General features: G+C 33.7%; 1 protein-coding gene across 1 annotated transcript; it reads right to left on the reverse strand.

Moving 5' to 3' along the window:
* Positions 1-1,357: 1,357 nt before the first annotated feature.
* LOC139882200 (3-oxoacyl-[acyl-carrier-protein] synthase I, chloroplastic-like) lies at positions 1,358-21,179 on the reverse strand. Its single transcript, XM_071866564.1, has 8 exons — positions 21,107-21,179; positions 12,119-12,423; positions 3,659-4,090; positions 2,698-2,871; positions 1,870-1,983; positions 1,668-1,769; positions 1,505-1,571; positions 1,358-1,425 (listed from the first exon to the last, which is right to left on the reverse strand). The coding sequence occupies exons 1-8, from the start codon at positions 21,177-21,179 to the stop codon at positions 1,358-1,360; spliced, it is 1,335 nt and encodes a 444-aa protein (XP_071722665.1).
* Between the last annotated feature and the right edge of the window lie 292 nt (positions 21,180-21,471).

Consider the following 21,471-nt stretch of genomic DNA (forward strand, 5'->3'; position numbering starts at 1 on the left):
ATATATATGAGAGCCACCAATTGTGGTTTTTTTTTCTCCTTAAGAATTCGAACCCATTAATTCGTGGCTACTGATTTAAAACTAGTACGGTGAGCGGCAGCACCAAAGTTTAATAGAAGGGTTAATAATTACTAATGAACTTAAATTAGTACTGTCGGTGTTAAAAGCCAATAGTGGTATTAATTTAATTAAGTGACAACACTATTTACTAATAATTACCTCAAAACAACCTGTTCATCAACACTTTTATGTATATATTCTTCCTCCAAAGAATATTTATTTATGACCACCATCAACATGCATAAGCCAAAGGTTGGCAGTGGCAGGCCAAATTGTTTCGTTTCTATTAATGGGAAGGTGCTTATCCTGTCTATCCCTTATTTAAACATCAATATATTTTTTTTGAATGAGTAAGCATCAATATTATTGTTAGCTTTTATTTACTTTTTTGATGACGTGCGTCGTGGAAAAACTTTCGACCGGTCTGAGTTTGGCCGGACAAGTAACTTGTTTGAACTGTTAGCTCGGTCCACGGCAGTCAGCCGGTCAAGTTCGGCTGACTGACTAAGAGTCCTAAAAAGAAATAGTTTTCTCGACTGATTTCTTGGACTAAGAGATATTTTCCATTAAAAAGTCTACCATATATAGAAGTCCGTAAGGAATAAAATCCCTCGATCAAGGAGACTCTATCCTATATAATTCTTCTTAAGGTAAAACCCTAAACAACTCGTCGCTAACACACACGAGAACTCGAGATACACAAGTGACCACTGCTCACAAGTGTTTACCAGAGCTGCTCTTAAGAGAGAGCTTATCACCTTAATCCGACAACTATGCACCACTTGGCCAAAGCCTTGTGGTGAGCCTTGTTGGTCCCGTTCAGACCGTAGACGTCTTAACGTAGTTGCCATCCCCAATTATTCTATCTTATTCACGGGTTTCGATCGTACCGACGTTTTACAGTGACCCTTCCGTCACCGTGATCTTTTTCATATTTTGATCATTACGAAAATCTTATTTATACTTTCAAAAATCTTCATGTTTTGGTCATTACGAAACATGCATATATATTTTGATACGTAAAGTTAATTAGAGATAATTATGTGAAGGTCAAATATTTAACATTGAAATTAAATTGTAAAATGTTCAGATTTATGAAAAGAGATTATGATAAAACTCATGAAAAACTTTAGAAGAAAGAATTTATTGAGTGAAAGTAAAGTAAGAAGAAAATTTGGTCGAAAGTCCACTTAGAACAGAATTGGGTCGAAAGTCCAGTTAGGCCGAATAAAAATTTTTAATTATTCATAATTTCTGTTGACAAGAATTTTGCTCAATATAACTTTAAATGATTTGCCTATGGTCGGAAGGGTGCAAAGACTACCACCGAATTGTGTCCACCGAATCCAAAAGAGTTAGAGATTGCTGCAAAAATGAAAAGTTAAATCATCAATTTAATCATCAACAAACATAAAGTTGAATAGACAGTTTTATATACACATACCAACATTAACTTGATGTTGTTTCTTCACATTTGGAACTGTATCAATTGTGACTTCGGGCTCCAAGTTCTATAGACAGTCAACAAATATTTTCAAATTTGGTTGATATATATACCCAATTTAAATTGTAGTATATAGAGATTAATATGACTGAATGATATTTACATCTTGATTAATTGTTGGGTGTAGCCAACCAGTGTTGATTGCTTTAATAGTAGCTATGGCTTCAAATCCACCAGATGCTCCAAGTCCATGTCCAATCAATGACTATTTCATAAAAAAAATTAAAATAATGTTTAAGCAAAACTTTCTAGATATAGTTTAAGAAATTATTGAGAAACACATGCAAATTCAAGATTTTTTTTACCTTAGTCCCATTCATCTTAATTTCGGATAAATTCTTAAAAACCTTCTTAATAGCTTTAACCTCAGCCAAATCCCCTGCGGGTGTGGATGTTGCGTGAGCATTTATGTAGTTCACCTGCAAATGACCATTTGTTAACAACTCCATCCGTCACATTACGTATATAGACATATTTTTTATCCTAACATATTAATTTGACAAGTGTAAGGTACGAAAAATACATTCTTTCTATTTTATCAACTATTCCAAGTCATAGACATTATATATTAAACAATTTATTTTAATATATAATTTATAATTCATTTTAGAATCAATTTAATAATAAACTATTCCACATTCATTTACAACCTACGTAGAATATATTTAAACATTCTTTCGGACAAAATAACAACCTCTCATATGAAACTTCAATCAAAATTGGTTGATCATTAATTTTTTAACACTTAATTTTTACATTATATATACATCATTATTTCTACAAATACAAACTAATATTTATTAAGTTTATGTTGACCAAATTACTACTTAATTTATGTGAAATATATAAAAAAGTTGATAACTACTTTTAGTTAGTTTAGACTCATGATCATGATTAGTTTAGATGAATATGCGGATGGGTCTCTGGACTTATTCTACTTTAGGTCTGGCTTCCTAGGTTTTAAAACTTTTTATAGCAATACATTTCACAAAATAAGGATAAATTAATCATCTTTTTTATCTAGTCCTTAAATAATTATTTAGAAATTCTATACAGCGTAAACATTAGGGTCTACATGTAATTTATATTATTAAGATTGATTGTTAGATCATCATACATAATTAATTTCGTACCTCTTCCGGAGACACTCCAGCGTCTTCTAAAGCCTTGGCAATGCAGAAAGAGATAATATGACCATCTGAACGGGGATCAGTCATGTGGTAAGCATCACAATTAGTAGCACCTCCCAAGTATTCTGCGTAAATAGTAGCTTCTCTTTTCATTGCATGATCCAAACTTTCCATAACCTGAACGAAAATATAACGTTATTTCATGACAAACCTAGAAATCATACTATTACTTTCGTAGTAGAATAGTAATAACGTTTGCTGTTTTCATACAGTATATTAAAAAATTGATCTAACTAGTATAAGTTATGTCTACATACATCCACATTTTGATGAGAAAATGTATATTTTCGTCCCTCACGTTTCACCTGTAACGCCTTTTCAGTCCCTCATATTTTTCCGTTGGCCTAAAAACTCTCACGTTTCCCGCTAGCAACCAAAAATACCCCTCCGCCGTTAACTTCACCTACGTGGCATCTATGTGGCGCTCTATGGCACGAACTCATGCCTAGTGATCTGACGAACTCATGTAATTGTGACACGTGTCAGTGACATGTCACCAATTTTTGCCACATCACCAATTTTTGCAAAGAAAAATATGGATTTTGATGACGTGTCAAAGATTTTGACGAATCAGATGATACGTGTCACAAATTTATTGGTCTGTTAGCTGACTAGGTGTCACTATGTGTCACATGTGCAAAGTTAACGGTAGAGGGGTATGTATATGATCACTAGCGATAAACGTGAGGATTTTTTAGGCTAACGAAAAAACGTGAGAGATTGAAAAGGTGTACAGGTGAAACATGAGGGAAGAAAATATACGTTTTCACACATTTTTATGTACTCAAAATATAAATGTGGCCAATATTCTAATACGGAGGTAGAATGATTCGGGTAAAGGTAAAGTACATAAAATAAAAGTTTATTTATATGAATGAGGATTTATTGAGATATAAAATTATACCAATATAGCAGATCCTTCTCCCATAACGAAACCATCGCGATCTTTATCCCAAGGCCTCGAAGCTCTTCGAGGTTCATGATTCCTCTTAGAGAGAGCCCTGCAAGCAATGAATCCACCTACCCCAAGGGGGTGTACTGAAGCCTCAGCTCCTCCGGCAACAATGACATCGGCTTCGCCTCGTCGGATGTGATTGGCAGCTGCCAAGAAGCAGTAATTCGAGCTCGCACATGCGGTTGATATGGGGTAACAAGGTCCATTCAATCCAGCTTCTATGGCTAACAAAGCTGCTCCCATGTTGGTGATTGTGAATGGAATACAAAATGGACTCATTCTCTTCACACCTTTTTGAGTTAGGGCTTTTGAAGCTCTATGTAAGGTCATTGCACCTCCTATTCCTGTTCCTGTTATAGTTCCAATTCTTGTTCTATCTATCTGCAAATGAAAAATAAGAAGAAAATATTATTCATTAATTAGTGGTTTACAGGTTGTTTCAAGTTTAGGATCATCGCATTTTAGTTGTGAAGTACTTGCCCTATAACACTTGTCGACTTAACTAGTACAAGCAAGTCATCTAATATATCTCAAATTTAAGAGTATCAAAATGCAATATAAACTGATCATATTGTGTCATATCGGAGTGGTCATCTATCTGCACTGATTTATTATGATGGATACAAAACAGAAAATATCTAGAAAACTAACACATGACATATTCTCTATCGGATAATAAATATCATGTGAATTGTACGGACCTCTTAAAAAACTAGTCTTCTCATATTCACCAAGTAATGTGTCTGTGCGTGAATATTAGCTAACAAAAATCAACATTGCTTTTCGAAGTTTAAAATATTCTAGTTTTATATTCTTAGTACATAGTTTCTATTTATAAATACCTTCACAACCTTATACAATGTTTTAGAACTTGAAAGTTATAAATGCACAAACCTTTGTTGGTTTTGTGGTGGGCGTAATTATCACATCTTGGTTATAAAATTTAGGATAATTTCGATTTGATAAGAATGATTTCGGTTTAGATTTATTCGACTTTTAAAATAGGATTTGAATCAGAATGGTTTTTTCAGTTAGAATATTTATTTGCCAAATTAATTTGATAAATAATATTCTAATCTTCTAAATCAAATTAGAGAAAATTATAGGAAGGCAACGTTAAAGACGGGGCGCGTGTCAAAAAGACATAGGAAGACCATAATCGTAAGTATCCCACGATACACGATACAAATCTTACGATTCGATATTTTTTACGTTAAAAAGATACGTATCAAAGGGCCGTATCCTTTTTGGCTCTGTATCCCATATGAATCCCTCAAATTCTGCGATTCAATGGTGCGGTTCGATATTTTTAACGATACAAACTTTATACCGACAAAATATTTTCAAATAAATTCAAGACGAGTTTATACTATTTTCATTAAAATCGAATGGATTCAAGGTACTTTCACTTAATGTCAAAAAAATAGGTCAAAAAATATTAATGATATTAATATTGAAGTTATTGTGGCCTAATGGTTAGGCACTTCCTCCATCGAGAGATTATGAGTTTGACCCCAATGGAAGTGGATTGTGGGTGTGTAGTTTGTATTAAAAATTTATCAAAAATAAATAAATTATTGTAGATATCAAAGATATTGAAGATGTAGCCGATGCATCTAATAGAGATGTTGAAGGCTTTATAATTTTGAATGATGGTGATGAGAATATCAATTTTAAAGATGATTAAAAGATTCGAAGATGAATTAAAAGATAGTATAGTAGGTTGAGGGTTTAGCAATATTTTTAATAATTTTTTGATGTTTTGATTTTTTGAAATGAATTTGGATATGATATATTGATATAATACTTACAAATTGATTACCTTATAGTATTATATCATGATGGATGATTAATGTTAATTATTTTCTCACTTATTTGGTAATTAATATGTAATATATCTTTTATATTATATACTTTAAGCTTATAAAAAATGTGTCCCGCATCTTACGATAAATCCCAATACAAAAATCGTAAAAACGATACACGAAACATGTCCCGATTCAACAATTATGAGGAATACAACTTCCCTAAAAAAACCCTTTCTCCCAAATCAATGATTCCCTCCGCCGTTGCGTCGATTCCCTCTGCCGCTGCCTCAACCCTCATGCCTTATCGTCAAGCTCCCCATCTCCACCTTCAAGTCTCATCGCCTCAGTTCTCTCTTCCTGGTCAATTGTTGCTCACCGGCTCCGCCATATCAGAACTGCAATTGTGCTTCGCCGCTACCATTAGAGCATCTCTTCCTTCGTCTTCTTTGTGTTTTTGGTTTGTTCCTCTTCTATTAAAGCTCATGTCACCATGTCAGAGCTCCGTCTGAAGTCGCAAAGTTCCTCCTCTCCGATATCGGCCTCCTCCGCTTCTCTTCCGCTGGTGTGAAGCCTTTAGCCGTTGGCTTTGGTCACCCCCTCAGTCTCTTAGTCAGAGACTTCTCTCCTGTCTGAACCCTTGACCTTCCCATATGAATCTATGTGCCGCCTCATGCCGTCGACTCTAGTCGGCCTGTTTGTTTCTCAGCTTAACCTAGTCTGTTTGCAAAGTCACCTTCCCGTCACATCTACTCAAAGTGAGCCCAAACCCCCTCCTTCCGTGATGTGGTAATATCATCTCTCTCGGCCAACAGTAATCACTCTAATATTATGGGTGTCGAGGTGCTTCAAAGTCTTACTAGGAGAGAGGTTCAAACCCTTTGTAAGTTGAACAAGATCTCCGCTAATATCTCCAATGTCACCATGATCGAAGCCTTAAAATCTATGAAATTTATAAAGTGTGTGATTTATGATTGTGTTCCTAAAGTAAAGTCTCCTATGGCAGCAAATTCATGTTTGTACCATTAGCCACTAACCTTTCAGAGGCACTCAACACCACCATCAATCCTAGTGACATTTAGCCCATTATGTCCCAGTCGACATTAATCAGAACCTAACCCTCTTGCCATCAAATCCCTGACCCTCCTTTTCTAGACTCATTCCTCACCTGATCAGTTCCCTCATAATTCTTTTCATCCGACTATTGGCTCAATGTTTCCAGGGACTCATAAAGTTCGGCCCTAGGCTTCCTACTTATTTAGAAAATTTTCCCTCCGATTGAAATGCCCTCCACCTAAGAAGAACTATTAGTAAGTGCTTTTCTAGTTCTCAGATTTTTGTCGCTCATAAACATAATTTTCGTGAGAATTGGTTTGGTTTTCTCAAACCAGCTTACTCTGATAATATTGAGGATCTTATTGTTACCTTAAATGATGTCTGAATTGGTGGCTTCAAACTAAGGGGTGGTCATGCCATGAATGTCTCTCAAGATAAAGTGGTTCAATTAAGGCTCCGATCGTTTTCATTACATCTGATGAGATTCCTGATTGGCTAAAGAGGAGCATACTTGGTGAAGTGAAATCAATGGACTCAATTACCAAAGCTTTACAAAATATTTTCTAATCATGACTTTAATGTCGACTATGAATGCATGCTACATGCATCAAGTTTATCTGTAAAGATTGTCACTTTTTGACCATGGATAGACATTTATGGTTTACTTTAAAGTTTACAATATGGTTTAATCAAACATATAATAATGTATTATTGTTTCTAATCAAAATGCAAGCATTAGTCGATTACTTGGATTGCCAAAGCATAACATGTCAACGATCAGGATCAATTTAAATTCTACAAACAAGATCGATGACATGAAAAGATCGAAGGCTCAAGAATCCTCTCTAGCACCAAGGATCGACACAATATAAGAGGAAACAAAGATCAAGAATCTGGTATGTTATAAAAGGAAACAATTATCAAGGATCATGCTTTGTTTTCAGATCAACCAAAAAGGAAATTGAATCAGTTCCTTGTGCCTCATGTAGGAAATATATATGAAAATGGAAAGTAAAGATCGGCTTAATGAATCACAAGGAAATCACGATCAAATCATATCAAACTCTATAAAAAGAAGGCAAATTTCAAACAGTCCTCTTTGCACAAACAACTTACCCAAGAGAGGATTGTTAGGGGGTGTTCGAGTTCAACTCCACCACGAACATCTGTTTGTTGTCATAGGTTATTCAAGGTTTAAAGGGTTAGGAACAAGGGTCGAGAGTACTACCCGCTCAGTGGCTAAGAGAGGTAGTATCCTAGAATAGATTGGGTTGCCTGGATCTAGTTTTATGTAGGAAATTTTCGAGTTTATGGGATTAGTTGAGCAATGCGACTTGTGCACAAGCTCCTAGGTAATTCAGGAGGTTAATCTCCCACTATTGCAAGAAATTGCTACTCGGTGCAATCGCTCGCAAATTAGGTGTTCGTTAGTACATCCAACTACGATATAAATAAAAGACGCAAAATGTTTGCACTAAAATCTCTCGTGTTAATGTCTTGTTATTCTTTAAAGTTGTTTAATCTATCTTGAGCCAATTATTATAATGTTTATATGCTCAAACAACTCGATCTATTATAAGTGAGAACTGTTCTTCCACTTTATCACGTTTTTGCAATGCTGATCGAATCCATATTCGACTCAGGATTATTTTCGTATCCGCCCCTGTAACAACTGGTCGAGTAGCTACTTGTTGAGGTGTTATTTCTATCATTCGAATCAAATGAGCACGTTTCATTCAATATCAATTGTTTTATTCATTTTTAAATCTCTAAACCTCACCACCAGTCTTAGAGATACTAATCACTTTTACATTAGTGTGTCAAATCAGTTTAACTTCAATAGTTGTAACTAATTCATCTTCAAAGTCTCAAGCACAACCTTACTCATCTCAAGAAGACTTTCAACACAAATAGTTTACCATACTATATGTTTATTAGATCTCTAAATCACCAGATCTATAGATTCACATATTGCAAACTGTTGCTGACGTATCTGGTTCAGTATCTACTCAACTGAATCAGCTCTGAAGACACTGGTTCAGTATCAATTAAACTGAATCAGTCCAGACGACACTACTTCAGTATCAGCTCAACTGAACTAGTCCTCCATCGTTTAACACTAAGGGTCCGTTCGTTTTGCGGTTTACGGATGCTCGAGCATGCTTAAGCTTGCTCCAAACTGCCTCAAAAGACGTGTTTTTTACTAAAATTGGCAAAAAAAACACGTTTTTCGAGACAGTCTGGAGCAAGCTTAAGCATGCTCGAGCATCCGTAAATTGCAAAACGAACGGACCCTAAGTCTCGGTTTCACCGTCATCTAAAGGAAAGACTTAAGCGTCATCAATTTACCAAATAAAGGTGCATAAGCCGAATGTAGACAAAGCTTTGTAAGTTCTGGTTCAGGTCCTACTGAACTATCTCTCTATAGTTTATTGTACTTAGTTTATCTTTCGATTGTAAACATCTTTAGATTATTAACTGTAATATATTTAGTTAGTACTGGTTAATTATCTGCTTATCTACTGTTGTTTAGAATCTATCTTAAGAATAGGTTGTTATATCATTGTTTAGATTATTCTTAAGTAGATCATTTGTACATCTAATTGATCACTTCGATAAAAGGAGATTATATATAAGTGATTATTAGACTTAGGTTTCAGTTGTATCTCGTTGAGTTGTCACATTAGGTGACTTAATCGAAAAGAGTAAGGGCTGTCAAATTTCATCGACATTAAACCTATGGGAGGTCATAGGTAATTGTCACTTTCACTATATTAGAAACGTTTGAGTTGGTGCGTGGCTCTGGCATGGGCTAGATTTAAGAGTATTTTTCTGTATGGAGACCTTGACAGCCTTGTGATATTCTAAAAGGAAGATTTACTTGGATTTGATTGACAAATGTTCAAAATATTCAAGATGAACGCATTGATCTACAAAGTCCAGAACTTGACAATCAAGACGAGGAAAATGAAAACGAGTTCGCAGGAAAGGTAATCTTATATATTATGAAAGCTAAATCGATTTGTGACTCTCAAGATCATGGATTCGACAAGACTAAGAGTGAAGCAGAGATGATCACCCAATTTGGCCTTGTCAAGGTCTCACCTTCCGTCCTCCCCATGACATAAAAAGTGGTCAAAGTAGCCATAAGGTTTTTATCAATCAAACCTTGATCAAATGTAGTAAGTGAAAATCAAGTCTTAACTATGTAATGTGGTCTTGCATCCCTCTAATGTTTCTTTTACTCGAAATTGAAATCGCCAATTTCTCAATGATGTCCTACAAATTGAATTTATTTCTCTCGGAGATGTGCTTTTGGTAGCTACATGGATTTAATTCGAAGTTCGTCTTCTAATGATTTGAGTTGATGTTTTTCTTGGTTTTGAAGAATGTGAGCTCGGTTTCAAGTTTAATTTGCTTTGTTTCTTTGGCTCTGGTTGAGAATTTTATTTCATGTCAGTTTAGATTTTTTTTCGTTGAAGCACTGTTAAAGGCTTGTTCCGATATCCTTTTCGGCATTGTATCTTTGGACTTTTCTCTATCAGAAAAATCAAGAAGAATATTATTACGTATTATATCTCAAAGATCTTGTAAGATTAAATGTATGATACTTTCCTTCCATACTTAAATCTTACTATGAAAATAATAAATAAATATGTAAAAGATCAATGACAAAAAAATGCTTCTAGTAAAGATCATATGGATTAACTATCATTATCAACATACACAAATGATTCATGCGGATTGAAAAATGAATTGCTCTCTTCCTTCACATAATTGACCGTCTTAAAAGAATTTTAAGATAAATCAAATGACTGAGTGTTCTTCAACAAATATCTTGCTGTCTTAACTTTTTTTAGATCGTCTTATATCTTATAATCTTGTTTATCCTTTAATCAACGAGTGTTCTCCAAGTTTAGTGGATGGACGGATCGAGTGCTTCATTGTGTGTGACCCAATAACATTTTACCTATAAATAGATACATACTCCTTACTTGTAAGTTACATAAACAAGTAGGGGTGGGAACTCCCTAAGATAAAACTCTCGAGCATCTCTCTCGTCGAACCAATCTAACTGTTACTTGATCGATATCATTTAATAGTTGATCATAATAAACAAATTCTATAGGTTGTAGAGTTGTAAAAGAAGAGGATGTATAATTGAAGAGGTGTTTAATCGGAGAGAATAGTAAGAGAAGATTCTTATAAGAATTGTTAAGATTGAGGGGAAGTTTTGTACCGAGAGAGAATTAGACAAGAGGATGGAGTCGATCGATGACTCATTCTTGGATAGGATGTTATATCTACTCTTGACATTCATCAAAAAAACTATGAAATTGAGAAGTGAACCGAAATTCATTCTAGGATAAGATGTCATGAGTTATCTTCGAGTGATAACAAACTCCTAGTTCGCGAGTCTTGCTAAAATAATCGATCATTATGAGAGGTTTATAACTAATTGAAGAACAACTAATTTTGTTCCTCACTATCTCCGATCTAGTTAATTGTGTTGTGTCTTTGTACACATTAGTATAATATCACTTTATACATGCTTTTATTTGTTGTTTATTATTTGTTGAAATCAACAAACAATCTTGAATTGTACAAACACTATTCATTTAACAAAAGTTAAATTTTCTAAAGTTAAATGGATGATTATTTAATTCGTTTTTAACTTAAACTTAAGTCCATGTACAATTTTAAAATAATATTTGTTCGACTTCCTATATGCTTATGAAAGTAGTCACTCTAAAGTTGAAATTTGAAAAAATATTAAGGTTGCAATTAAATCGTTTGCCATTTTAAATTATCAATAAGTGATATGCATATCAATTGAATGTAAATATTATATTGTAAATAGTGGCGGAGCTAAAAGTCAGGGTGTGCCACGGCAAGCCTCCGCCACAGGCAAAAAAATTTGGTTAATAGTTTTTTTCTCTGTGTATTAGTTCATATGTATATATTTAAGCAGATGTGGATCACTTGAATAAAGTTAATATGGTTTTGTGTGCTAGCTTAATCCTGTGTCCAAGGGTACACAGGTTCAATCCTCCGTTTTCTAATTATTCTATTTTTCTTTTTAATTTAATTACATGCTTCTTTTTTTATTTAGATTTTTCTTTTTTTCTTCTGTCAAATTTCTAACACAGTGCATTAAATATTATGTTAAATTGTTGCATATTAATAATTAATATTTTTTCTTCTCTCTAATTTCAGTCTCGTTTTTCTGTTTAGTTTGTTTTCATTTTTCTAAATTTCAAGCATAGCAATAACATTTTGTTAAACTGTTGATATCATCGATAAAGATTTTTAGAGGCTTCCAAATTATTTTGATATAAATAAAAGTTTAAAATGACATAAATTTTAAACATTTCAAAAAAATATTTTTATATTATATTACTTTAAATATATATTATATACGTTCAATCAACTATCGATGTATTATATTCGACACTCCTGACTTATATTCGACACTCCTGATATTTGAATCATGTTTCTGCGTCTGCTTGTAAGAGAGACGGAAATAAAAGCATATGTACTAACTTACAGTTTCTAAAGCATTAGAGTCAAGGTTGGCATGTTGAAGGGCTCTCTTCCCAGAAACTAAGCAATAGCGTATATAATCATCAAGTCGTGAATCGTTCTTTTCATCTATGTAGCCTTTTGAAGTGAATCCATGGATTTGTGCTGCAAATTTCGTCGAGTACGTCGTGGTATCAAAACTGTCAATATAGGTTACCCCACTCTCACCTTGGAGAAGCTTATCATAGAACGTGTCGATATCATTACCAAAAACCGACACTAAACCCATTCCTGTTATCACTATCCTTTTCTTGGGATCTTTCTCCCTTTCTGGCAATGCCATTGCCCTTGTTAGTGTACTTTTCCAACTTTTATGGACTGTAAAAAATATACAAGAACTACATCAAATTAATATATCTCCCTCATATATAGAAATAAAAAACATAAAAAAATAAAAAGAAAGAAAGAAACGAAGGAAAGAATCTACAAATGGACGTTAGGTTTTATCTCAAAATATCTGATAAAATCAGTAATTTTGATTCTTTAGTGGCTCGTGCTTATGTACCCGAATATTGACGTGTATTTTGAGAGAGATTGTAATATCTTGTAATTTACTTTTAATGTTTCATCGAGTTCCTTTTGCTAGAAATTAGGATAAAATATTTAGTCCCCGACACCCCTACTCAGGTTTACCTTGATAGAGAATCTCTCCCCTCTATCTTAATTTGATTTATATTGATTAAACTTCCCCTTAAAAATACCATTAATCATCATAATTAATAAGTAAACCAGCAATTTGTATCCTCGATCGATCGAGTGTTCAGAATACTGGGGTACCTTCTTTAACTATTTAAATAATCTAATCTAAGATGAAGATAGAAAGTGCTTGCCTGAAATAGAGAAACATGTTTTTGGTGAACAGATATTCTTCTTCTTCGCATGATGTCCAAGACTCAGAGAAGTCGAAGACACAACAATGCCAGCCATCTCTCTCTCTTCCATCTCACCACCTAGAAGGATAAATAAATACAAGCATAATTCTAGAAACGATTGGCAATGTAAATCTAATCTGTAGCGGCCAAAGGAGGCAATCGGAAATCCGAGACTTTGGGAAGTTACCTAAAGTTTAGGCGACAATATTGATTATAGAAATTAGGAAAACCATAAATAGCATGATTTTTTGAACTTTAGATGTTTAAGATGACATAACTCCGGCCGTACTGAACATTATTACAAACTTTTATACCTCAATTGCCATTGTTTCAAATAAATACATCAAATTAATACCATCTAATTTTTCAATGTCTACCGTTTAATTTGCTAATCTTGCAATTAACTTAAACATAATTAAATATATTTAAAAGCTTAAATTTTAAATAAAAATAATTAATCCCAAAATTATTAATTAATATATGATCTCTTTTTTGTTTATTGATTTTGGAGTAAAAAAAAAAATAATCCTCCCCACATCCGTGAAAGATCAACCTACAACCTTCCAGATGAACTCACCCTTAAATCTTAAACCAACTTATCAACTAATGTATTATATCCAATTTATCTTTCCCAATCTCCTCTCCACGTAGTCTAAACCTTCTACTTGATTAGAACTTTTGGCCACTAGTATAGTAACTTATAGCGATGCTTAATAAAATAAAATATAAATTTAATAAAAACGATCCATAATACTATATGGTTTTTAACTTCAATTTATACACCCACTTGCGGTCAATAGATTTCTTTCCTGACAACAATTTCATCAAGTTTCATGTACCATTATCAAGAAAAGCAGATAGTTCATTTTGCATTGTTTAATTTGTTCCCATTTATATTAACTAGCTTGTTCAAAAGAATGAGACTCATACATGATAGACATAAATACATAAAAATCAACATAATCAGCAGAATAACAAAAATTAGATTACAGTGATGTAAACCTAAAAAACTTAAAAGAATGCAAAAACTTGTATCATATGTTAGCAGTTTGCCTAACAATAAACCGCCATACAAAAATTGACACGTGGCAATTTTTTTAAATTATTATATTTAAGGATGAATTTGACTTATAGTATTTTTTTGATATTTTTTCATTAAGAGATCACCGATCCATCTTAATACATAGAATAATATAAAATAAAAATATATTTTATTTTTGGTAAAGAAATTTTTTATTCATCAAGGCAAACCGAAACGTCAACACTTTAAATCAAAAGAGCGCTAAACTATACAATGCGCTATCGGTCTATAATTCTATCAAAATTTCTATTTGGCACACAAGTAGAGTAGTAAAAAATTGTCTCTCTTATGCTACCAACCACTCTTTGAAAATTAACCGGTTGATTACGGAAGATACAATCATTTCTCTCTTTCCATATATAGTAAATCATCGTATAAAAGATGTGTCTTCGCAAATTTGACAGCTGTGATTTTCCTCCAGCCTTTCGACACTACAAAACTAACTCCCACCGCCATGGTTTCGATGGCCTAACGACACCAACAAACTGCATAAAAACCATTCCAAACTAACTTCGAAAAAGGGCAATCAAAAAATAGATGATCCTTAGTTTCAGCCACCAGCCCACAACAAGGACATATGTTATCCATGCACAAACCCCAACAAAAAATTGTCGACTTCATAGCTAGTCGATTTAAAATAACCATCAAATAAAACTATGTCGAGGACAAGGTCCTTTACCCCACACTAAATTTGCCCAATTTACAGTTTGAGCTTTTGAACGAAGAATTTCATAGGCTGAGGAGATAGTATACTTATCGGATTCATTGTCTATCCAAATAATCCTATCAGACACAACTTGAACCTCAACTGACTACACTATGTCCCAGGCCTCTACTATCTCGATACTAATCGGTTATGGAAGTCTCCATTGCCCATTTCGGTATATCTGATGCACTTTAGTTTCTTTAGCTACGTCTACATCAGAATATATAATTCTTGGGAACTGATCATGCAACGCAACTCCCAACATCCAAGGATCAAACCAAAACGAAAAGTTACAATCCAGCCTCATCTGGTACTCAAAATAATGCTTCAAATCACTACGAAGATCAAGCAGATTACCCCACGCAGCACTAATATCAGGTGGCATGCAAATGCCCCAAAAACTAAGCCTTTGAAGCTTTGTTTCAGTAATCCAAACTGCCCAAAGCGAAGCTTTATCGGCCAATATAGTCCATACCTGTTTTCCAACAATAGCCCTATTCCAAATGGCCAGATCAATAACTCCAAGCCCTCTTCCTCTCTTCTGCTTACACACGGATTTCCAAGCCACCAAGCTCTTTCGTGAGTCTTCTAGCTCCGTCCACAGAAAGGAGCGACATTTTGTATCAATGAGCTTTGTCACGACTTTCGGTAATAGGAAAGCTAAGAACCAAAACACCTGGAGATTTCTCATAATAGAATTCAATAAAATTAACCGACCAGCATAAGACAAGTTTTTAACCGCCCAACCATTTAACCGCCCAACCATTTAACCATGTCGAGACAGCCTCAATAAGTGCAAAGCAATGTTCCTTTTTTAATTTCGTAGAAATCAACGACACCCCTAAATAATGCACTGGCAGTTCCCCTTCAAGAAAACTACAACTACCCAAAATCCTACTTTTCAACTAACTATGACCTCTACTGAAGAAAGATATTGCTTTTTTCATCGCAGACCTGAAGCCCAGATAAACCGTAAAAGTGATCTAATTTAGACTTCAACCACTGTACCTAGAAATCATCGCCCAAACTAAACTAAAAAAGGTCATATGTAAAACACAAGTGATTTAATCTCATATACTCACACCCTCGATGAAACCGAAACCGATCAGAGGTAGCCGATAAGAGTCTTGACAAAACTTCCATTACAAGGACAAATAGTAAGGGAGACAATGGATCGTCCTGTCGGAGTCCCTTCTTCCTGAAAAAAAAAACTCTCCAATCCCTCATTAATCAATAAGGAATAGCACACAGTTCTGACACATACCATAAAACATTTGACAAACTTGTGCGGAAAACTAAAACCATATAATACTTCCTCTAAAAAGTCCCTGTAACCAAGTCATATGCTTTACGTATATCAATCTTGATTGCACATAAAAGATTCAGCAACACCCTATGATAATTTCTAACTAGTTCATTTGCCACAAGTATATTGTCTGTAATAAGTCTTCCAGCCACAAACGCATACTGTAATGGGCTAATTAAGGCAGGCAATACGCAAGCAGGTCGAAAAGTAATTACATTAGAAATAAGCTTGTAAGTCAATGTGCAGCAAGCAATTGACTTGTAATCATTCAATCCTTGTGGAGATACATTCTTTAGAATAATCGTCAAGGTCGTCGAATAGAATTGCTTCGCCAACTTCTCGGTTCGAAAATAAAAAATATATTATAGTGAAGTTATTATTAAATATATCATAAAATTAAATTAAATATCAAACACATTATTTACCAAAAAAAATTAAATAATTAATAACTACCATATGTCGAATTTTGAATGGTGGTTGGTTGTGGAACAACCTTAAGGGACGTTTTTCCTTTAAAGAACTATATATGATAGACATACTACGAGTATTTGTAATTTTTTATGTCATTTTGAAAGCCAAATTAAAAAATAAAAATTGACAAATATTATGGAATGGAAGGAGTATTAATTAATTAAGAAGCTGAATCAAGTTTAAAGATAACGGGTTCATAAAATTATTAGTGGGTTCGGCATGTTATCCCGAATACCGACGGATCAATTCTTATCAGTTTAGTAAATTGAAATTAATTTAAAGTGATGCTTTATAATGATCAATCAATGTAGTAAAATCATGTTTCTATATTATCTAGCTTATAGCTAGGTTTTGCATTTTCAGGTTGAAAGTTTTGATAAGTTGTGAGATTTTTGGAAAGTCATTGTGTAATTGAATTTGTGTGTAATTGATGGTAATCACACATGTTTTTATATTTGGGTGGTCGTGTAATTAGTTGGTCCCGTATAATTGCATGTAATTCGTAGGTCCAATTATACGGTTTCAATTCGGACCTCCTCGTAGGAATTAGTGTAATTACACGGTTTAAATTTTTTTCTTATTATGTTATTTATGTTTTATAATCTAATATTGGTAACCGTACAACCAAACATAACATTCTAACAACGCAATTACACCATATTAACCAAAAAGCATAAAAAATAAAATACGTACGTAATTACACGGATATATAATTGCACGCTAGTAGTTACATGGTCATATAATTACGCTAGTAATTACATGGTCGTATAATTACACGCCGACTTAACAATTTTAAAGTGAAGGCTGGAGTTCAAAATACTCCCTCCGGTCCACTTCAAGTGTCTCGTAATGAAATTTGATTTGGTTCATTTCAAATGTCGTTTTATGAAATCCATGCATATTTGAGCTATTTTTTCCAATCTTATCATTATATTTATTTTAATAAATATTCCATTTTGAATGAACATTTATGATTTTTGAATAATAAATAATGGACAGACATACCACTTTTCCTACCATTAATTATTTTGTTAAGATTCGCAACTTTCATTACGAGATCCTCGAGGTGGATCGAATGGAATAATAATTTTGAGGTAATTTTATTTTTGTTTCAAGTCTTGAGCACTTAAATATGTATTTAATGGAGTAAAATTTAAGTTGACTGCAACCAGTGACAGAACTAGGTGGTTTTGGGCAGGGTTTTAAAAAAAAAAAATTAACTAATGTGTTTAATTAATCTTTTTCACAAACGAAATTGTAATGCCAGCTTAGCCTAGTGGTTGAGCGTCTTCCCACCATCCTACATATCTTGGATAGACTCTCGCATTCACTACCTTTTTAAAAGTTTTTCCTATCCTCTTTTTTTATCCTCAGTTTAACTTTTCTTATAAAGACAAGTAAATAGACTTAGAATAGAGAGGTAAGCAAATAATTTTTTGTTAAAAACTTACATAATTTCTTATAGATTATAATCAAATTTCATAAATACAAATATGTACATTTCATAGAAAATACTTGTTGAAACATTTAAATAATAACTACGTCATTCAATTTTAATAAATTTTCTTATAATAATATTTAATGTGATTCAAAAAGTTCATCAGTGCGACATAAAAATTCCAATTAATAGACTTAAATCATATTCAATTTGATTAAATGTATTAAAATATATATTGTATAATCGAAAGTCCTCCTTAATAATCATATCATTCGTAATTTAGACACATTATCGTTCTTCGACACTATCCGACATTTATTCCTGCGTCCGTCCCTAAGTGCAACATAAAAAAATTAAGCATATCTAGTGAAAAATTAGATGGTTTAACTTAAGTTGAGGTATTTATATCAAAAATAAATAATGGCATTTCAAAAATAAATAATGCAAAGATCTAACTTCAAATTATATATCTGTACCGCCAGTGCATTTATCGCTAACTAATTATATATCTGTCATCTTAAACATGCATAAAAATAAACGAAGGCCATATCTAACTTCCAAAAAACCATGCTATTTATGGTGTTCCTAATTTCTACAATCAATAGTCAGCCAAACTTTAGCAAACTTCCCTAAGTCTCGGATTTATATTGCCAATCAATTCTAGAATTATGCTTGTATATTTATTTATCCTTCTAGGTGAGCAGGTGGTGAGATGGAAGATATAGTTGTGTAGAGAGAAAGATGGCTAGCATTGTTGTGTCTTCGACTTCTCTGAGTCTTGGACATCGTTCGAAGAAGAAGAATATCTGTTCGCCAAAAACATATTTCTCTATTTCAGGCAAGCACTTTCTGTCTTCCTCTTAGATTAGATTTTTTAAATAGTTAAAGAAGGTACCCAAGTATTCTAAACACTCGATCGATCGAGGATACAAATTGCTGGTTTACTTATTAATTATGACTATTAATGGTATTTTTAAGGGGAAGTTTAATCAATAAATCAAATTAAGTCCTTGCTTGACTATTGATTGGCTAACTATATTTGGATGACTATTGATTGTAGAAATTAAGACAATAAGGACTATAGCGGTTGAATATTGTAGAAATTAGGACTATAGCGGTTTAAATATAATTTCTACAATCAATCTATATTTGGCATATCCGTTAATGCAATAAGGACCATGAGAGTTTAGAATTTTTTTTAATTTTTTTTAAGGAGAATATATTAATTTGATGAAGTCCTTGTATATTTTTTACAGTACAAAAAAGCTGGAAAAGTACACTAGTTAGGGCAATGGCATTGCCAGAAAGGGAGAAAGATCCCAAGAAAAGGTTAGTGATAACAGGAATGGGTTTAGTGTCGGTTTTTGATGATATTGACACGTTCTATGATAAGCTTCTCCAAGGTGAGAGTGGGGTAACCTATTGTCACGTACTTAGAGTTTAATCGACTAAGTATGTGTGGCACTTAGCTAATTTCACCCATCGGAAGCTAAGTCAGCCTTTAGACCCTTCGCGGAAGTTTTAGAAATGTTTAAGAACTCGGAAAGTAAGCTAGAATGTGAGAGAATGAGCTAGCTACGAAAATGCTCTTTATTGCATAAGAAATATGTGCTATGTGTGTTGTTTTCAAATGAGGGGGTTTACCCCTTTATATAGCCTATCAATTACTCTAGAGAATTCTATACAAGAAGATTCTAGAGAATGTACAAGAGTATTCTAGAGTGTCTAGAAGCTCTAGAACATGTAGGAGCCTTCTACAATTGTGTGGAACCTTCCGGAGAAGTCTAGCCCAAGGCGGAGCCTTCTAGAGTCTTCCGGAGTCCGATCCTTCCGCAAGCTTCCGGAGCCTTCCCGATCCTTCTAGCCGCTTCTAGAGTATTCCGGGCCTCTCTAGTGAATTCCGTATCCTTCCAGATCCATCTCGAGCCATCCGGATAATTCTGGAGCATTCCGAATAGTTGAACCCGCGGAATGTGACACTATATTGACAGTTTTGATACGACGACGTACTCGACGAAATTTGCAGCACAAATCCATGGATTCTCTTCAAAGGGCTACATAGATGAAACGAACGATTCACGACTTGATGATTATATACGCTACTGCTTAGTTGCTGGGAAGAGAACCCTTCAACATGCCAACCTTGACTCTAATGTTTTAGAAACTGTAAGTCAGTACGTATGCTTTTATTTCCGTCTCTTTTAAGTAGAATGCAATTTTTTGCATTCAAGTATTACATATGCATTTTAATTATCGATAATCCGGAAAGGAGAATATTTCTAAGTTCAATGTTTTTCCAAATTACCGCTCTTTGTAGAGTGACTTATAAATTATTCTTTCCGTTTCACAATACATGATGTTTTGATTTTTTTATATAGTGTAATTAATTAGGTGTATTGAGAGTATTTTTGCAAAAAAATATTTGTCAAGTTATATATAATGTTTTGCTCTATTTAAAAAAAAATTAAATTTTTTTTAATAAAAATACCTTCAATACATCTTATTAATTACATCATATTAAAAAAAAAATACATATATTAAAAGACGGAGGTAGTATAAAACATTGTATGCGGTTGTGATGGTCAGTTCACTATTTATAGATAGAAAATAGCAAAATATTAAATTGAAATATTGCATTTTTGATATTCCCAAATTTGGGATAAAATAACATATATATGATTCGCTTCTACGGGTTAAGTCGAAATTTTTTGTCGGGAAACTGCGCAATATGATGATCATTAAAATTTGAAACAACCTAGGAACCATTATATCAAGCACTAAATGAAAATTATATATTTTCTTCTACTTGTCATTTGCTTGTTACAGATGGATAGAACAAGAATTGGAACCATAATAGGAACAGGAATAGGAGGTGCAATGACATTACATAGAGCTACACAAGCCCTAACTCAAAAAGGTGTGAAGAGACTGAGTCCATTTTGTATTCCATTCACAATCACCAACATGGGAGCAGCTTTGTTAGCCATAGATGCTGGAATGAATGGACCTTGTTACCCCATATCAACTGCATGCGCCAGCTCAAATTACTGCTTCTCGGCAGCTGCCAAACACATCCGACGAGGCGAAGCAGATGTCATTCTTGCCGGAGGAGCCGAGGCTTCAGTGCATCCCCTGGGGGTAGGTGGATTCATTGCTTGCAGGGCTCTCTCTACGAGGAATCATGAACCTCTAAAAGCTTCAAGACCTTGGAATAAAGCGATGGTTTCGTTATGGGAGAAGGGTCTGCTGTATTGGTATAATTTTGCATCTCAATCAATCCTCATTGATGTAAATAAACTTTTATTTTATTTACTTTACCTAAAGCCTAATCACTCTACCTCCGTATTAGAATATATTGACCATATTTGTATTTTGAGTACATCAAAATGATGTTTCTTGACGTAATTAATACTAGATATATCTACTTTTTAATATACTGTATGA

This window comes from Rutidosis leptorrhynchoides, unplaced genomic scaffold (assembly GCF_046630445.1).
Source record: "Rutidosis leptorrhynchoides isolate AG116_Rl617_1_P2 unplaced genomic scaffold, CSIRO_AGI_Rlap_v1 contig242, whole genome shotgun sequence".
NCBI lineage: Eukaryota > Viridiplantae > Streptophyta > Magnoliopsida > Asterales > Asteraceae > Rutidosis > Rutidosis leptorrhynchoides.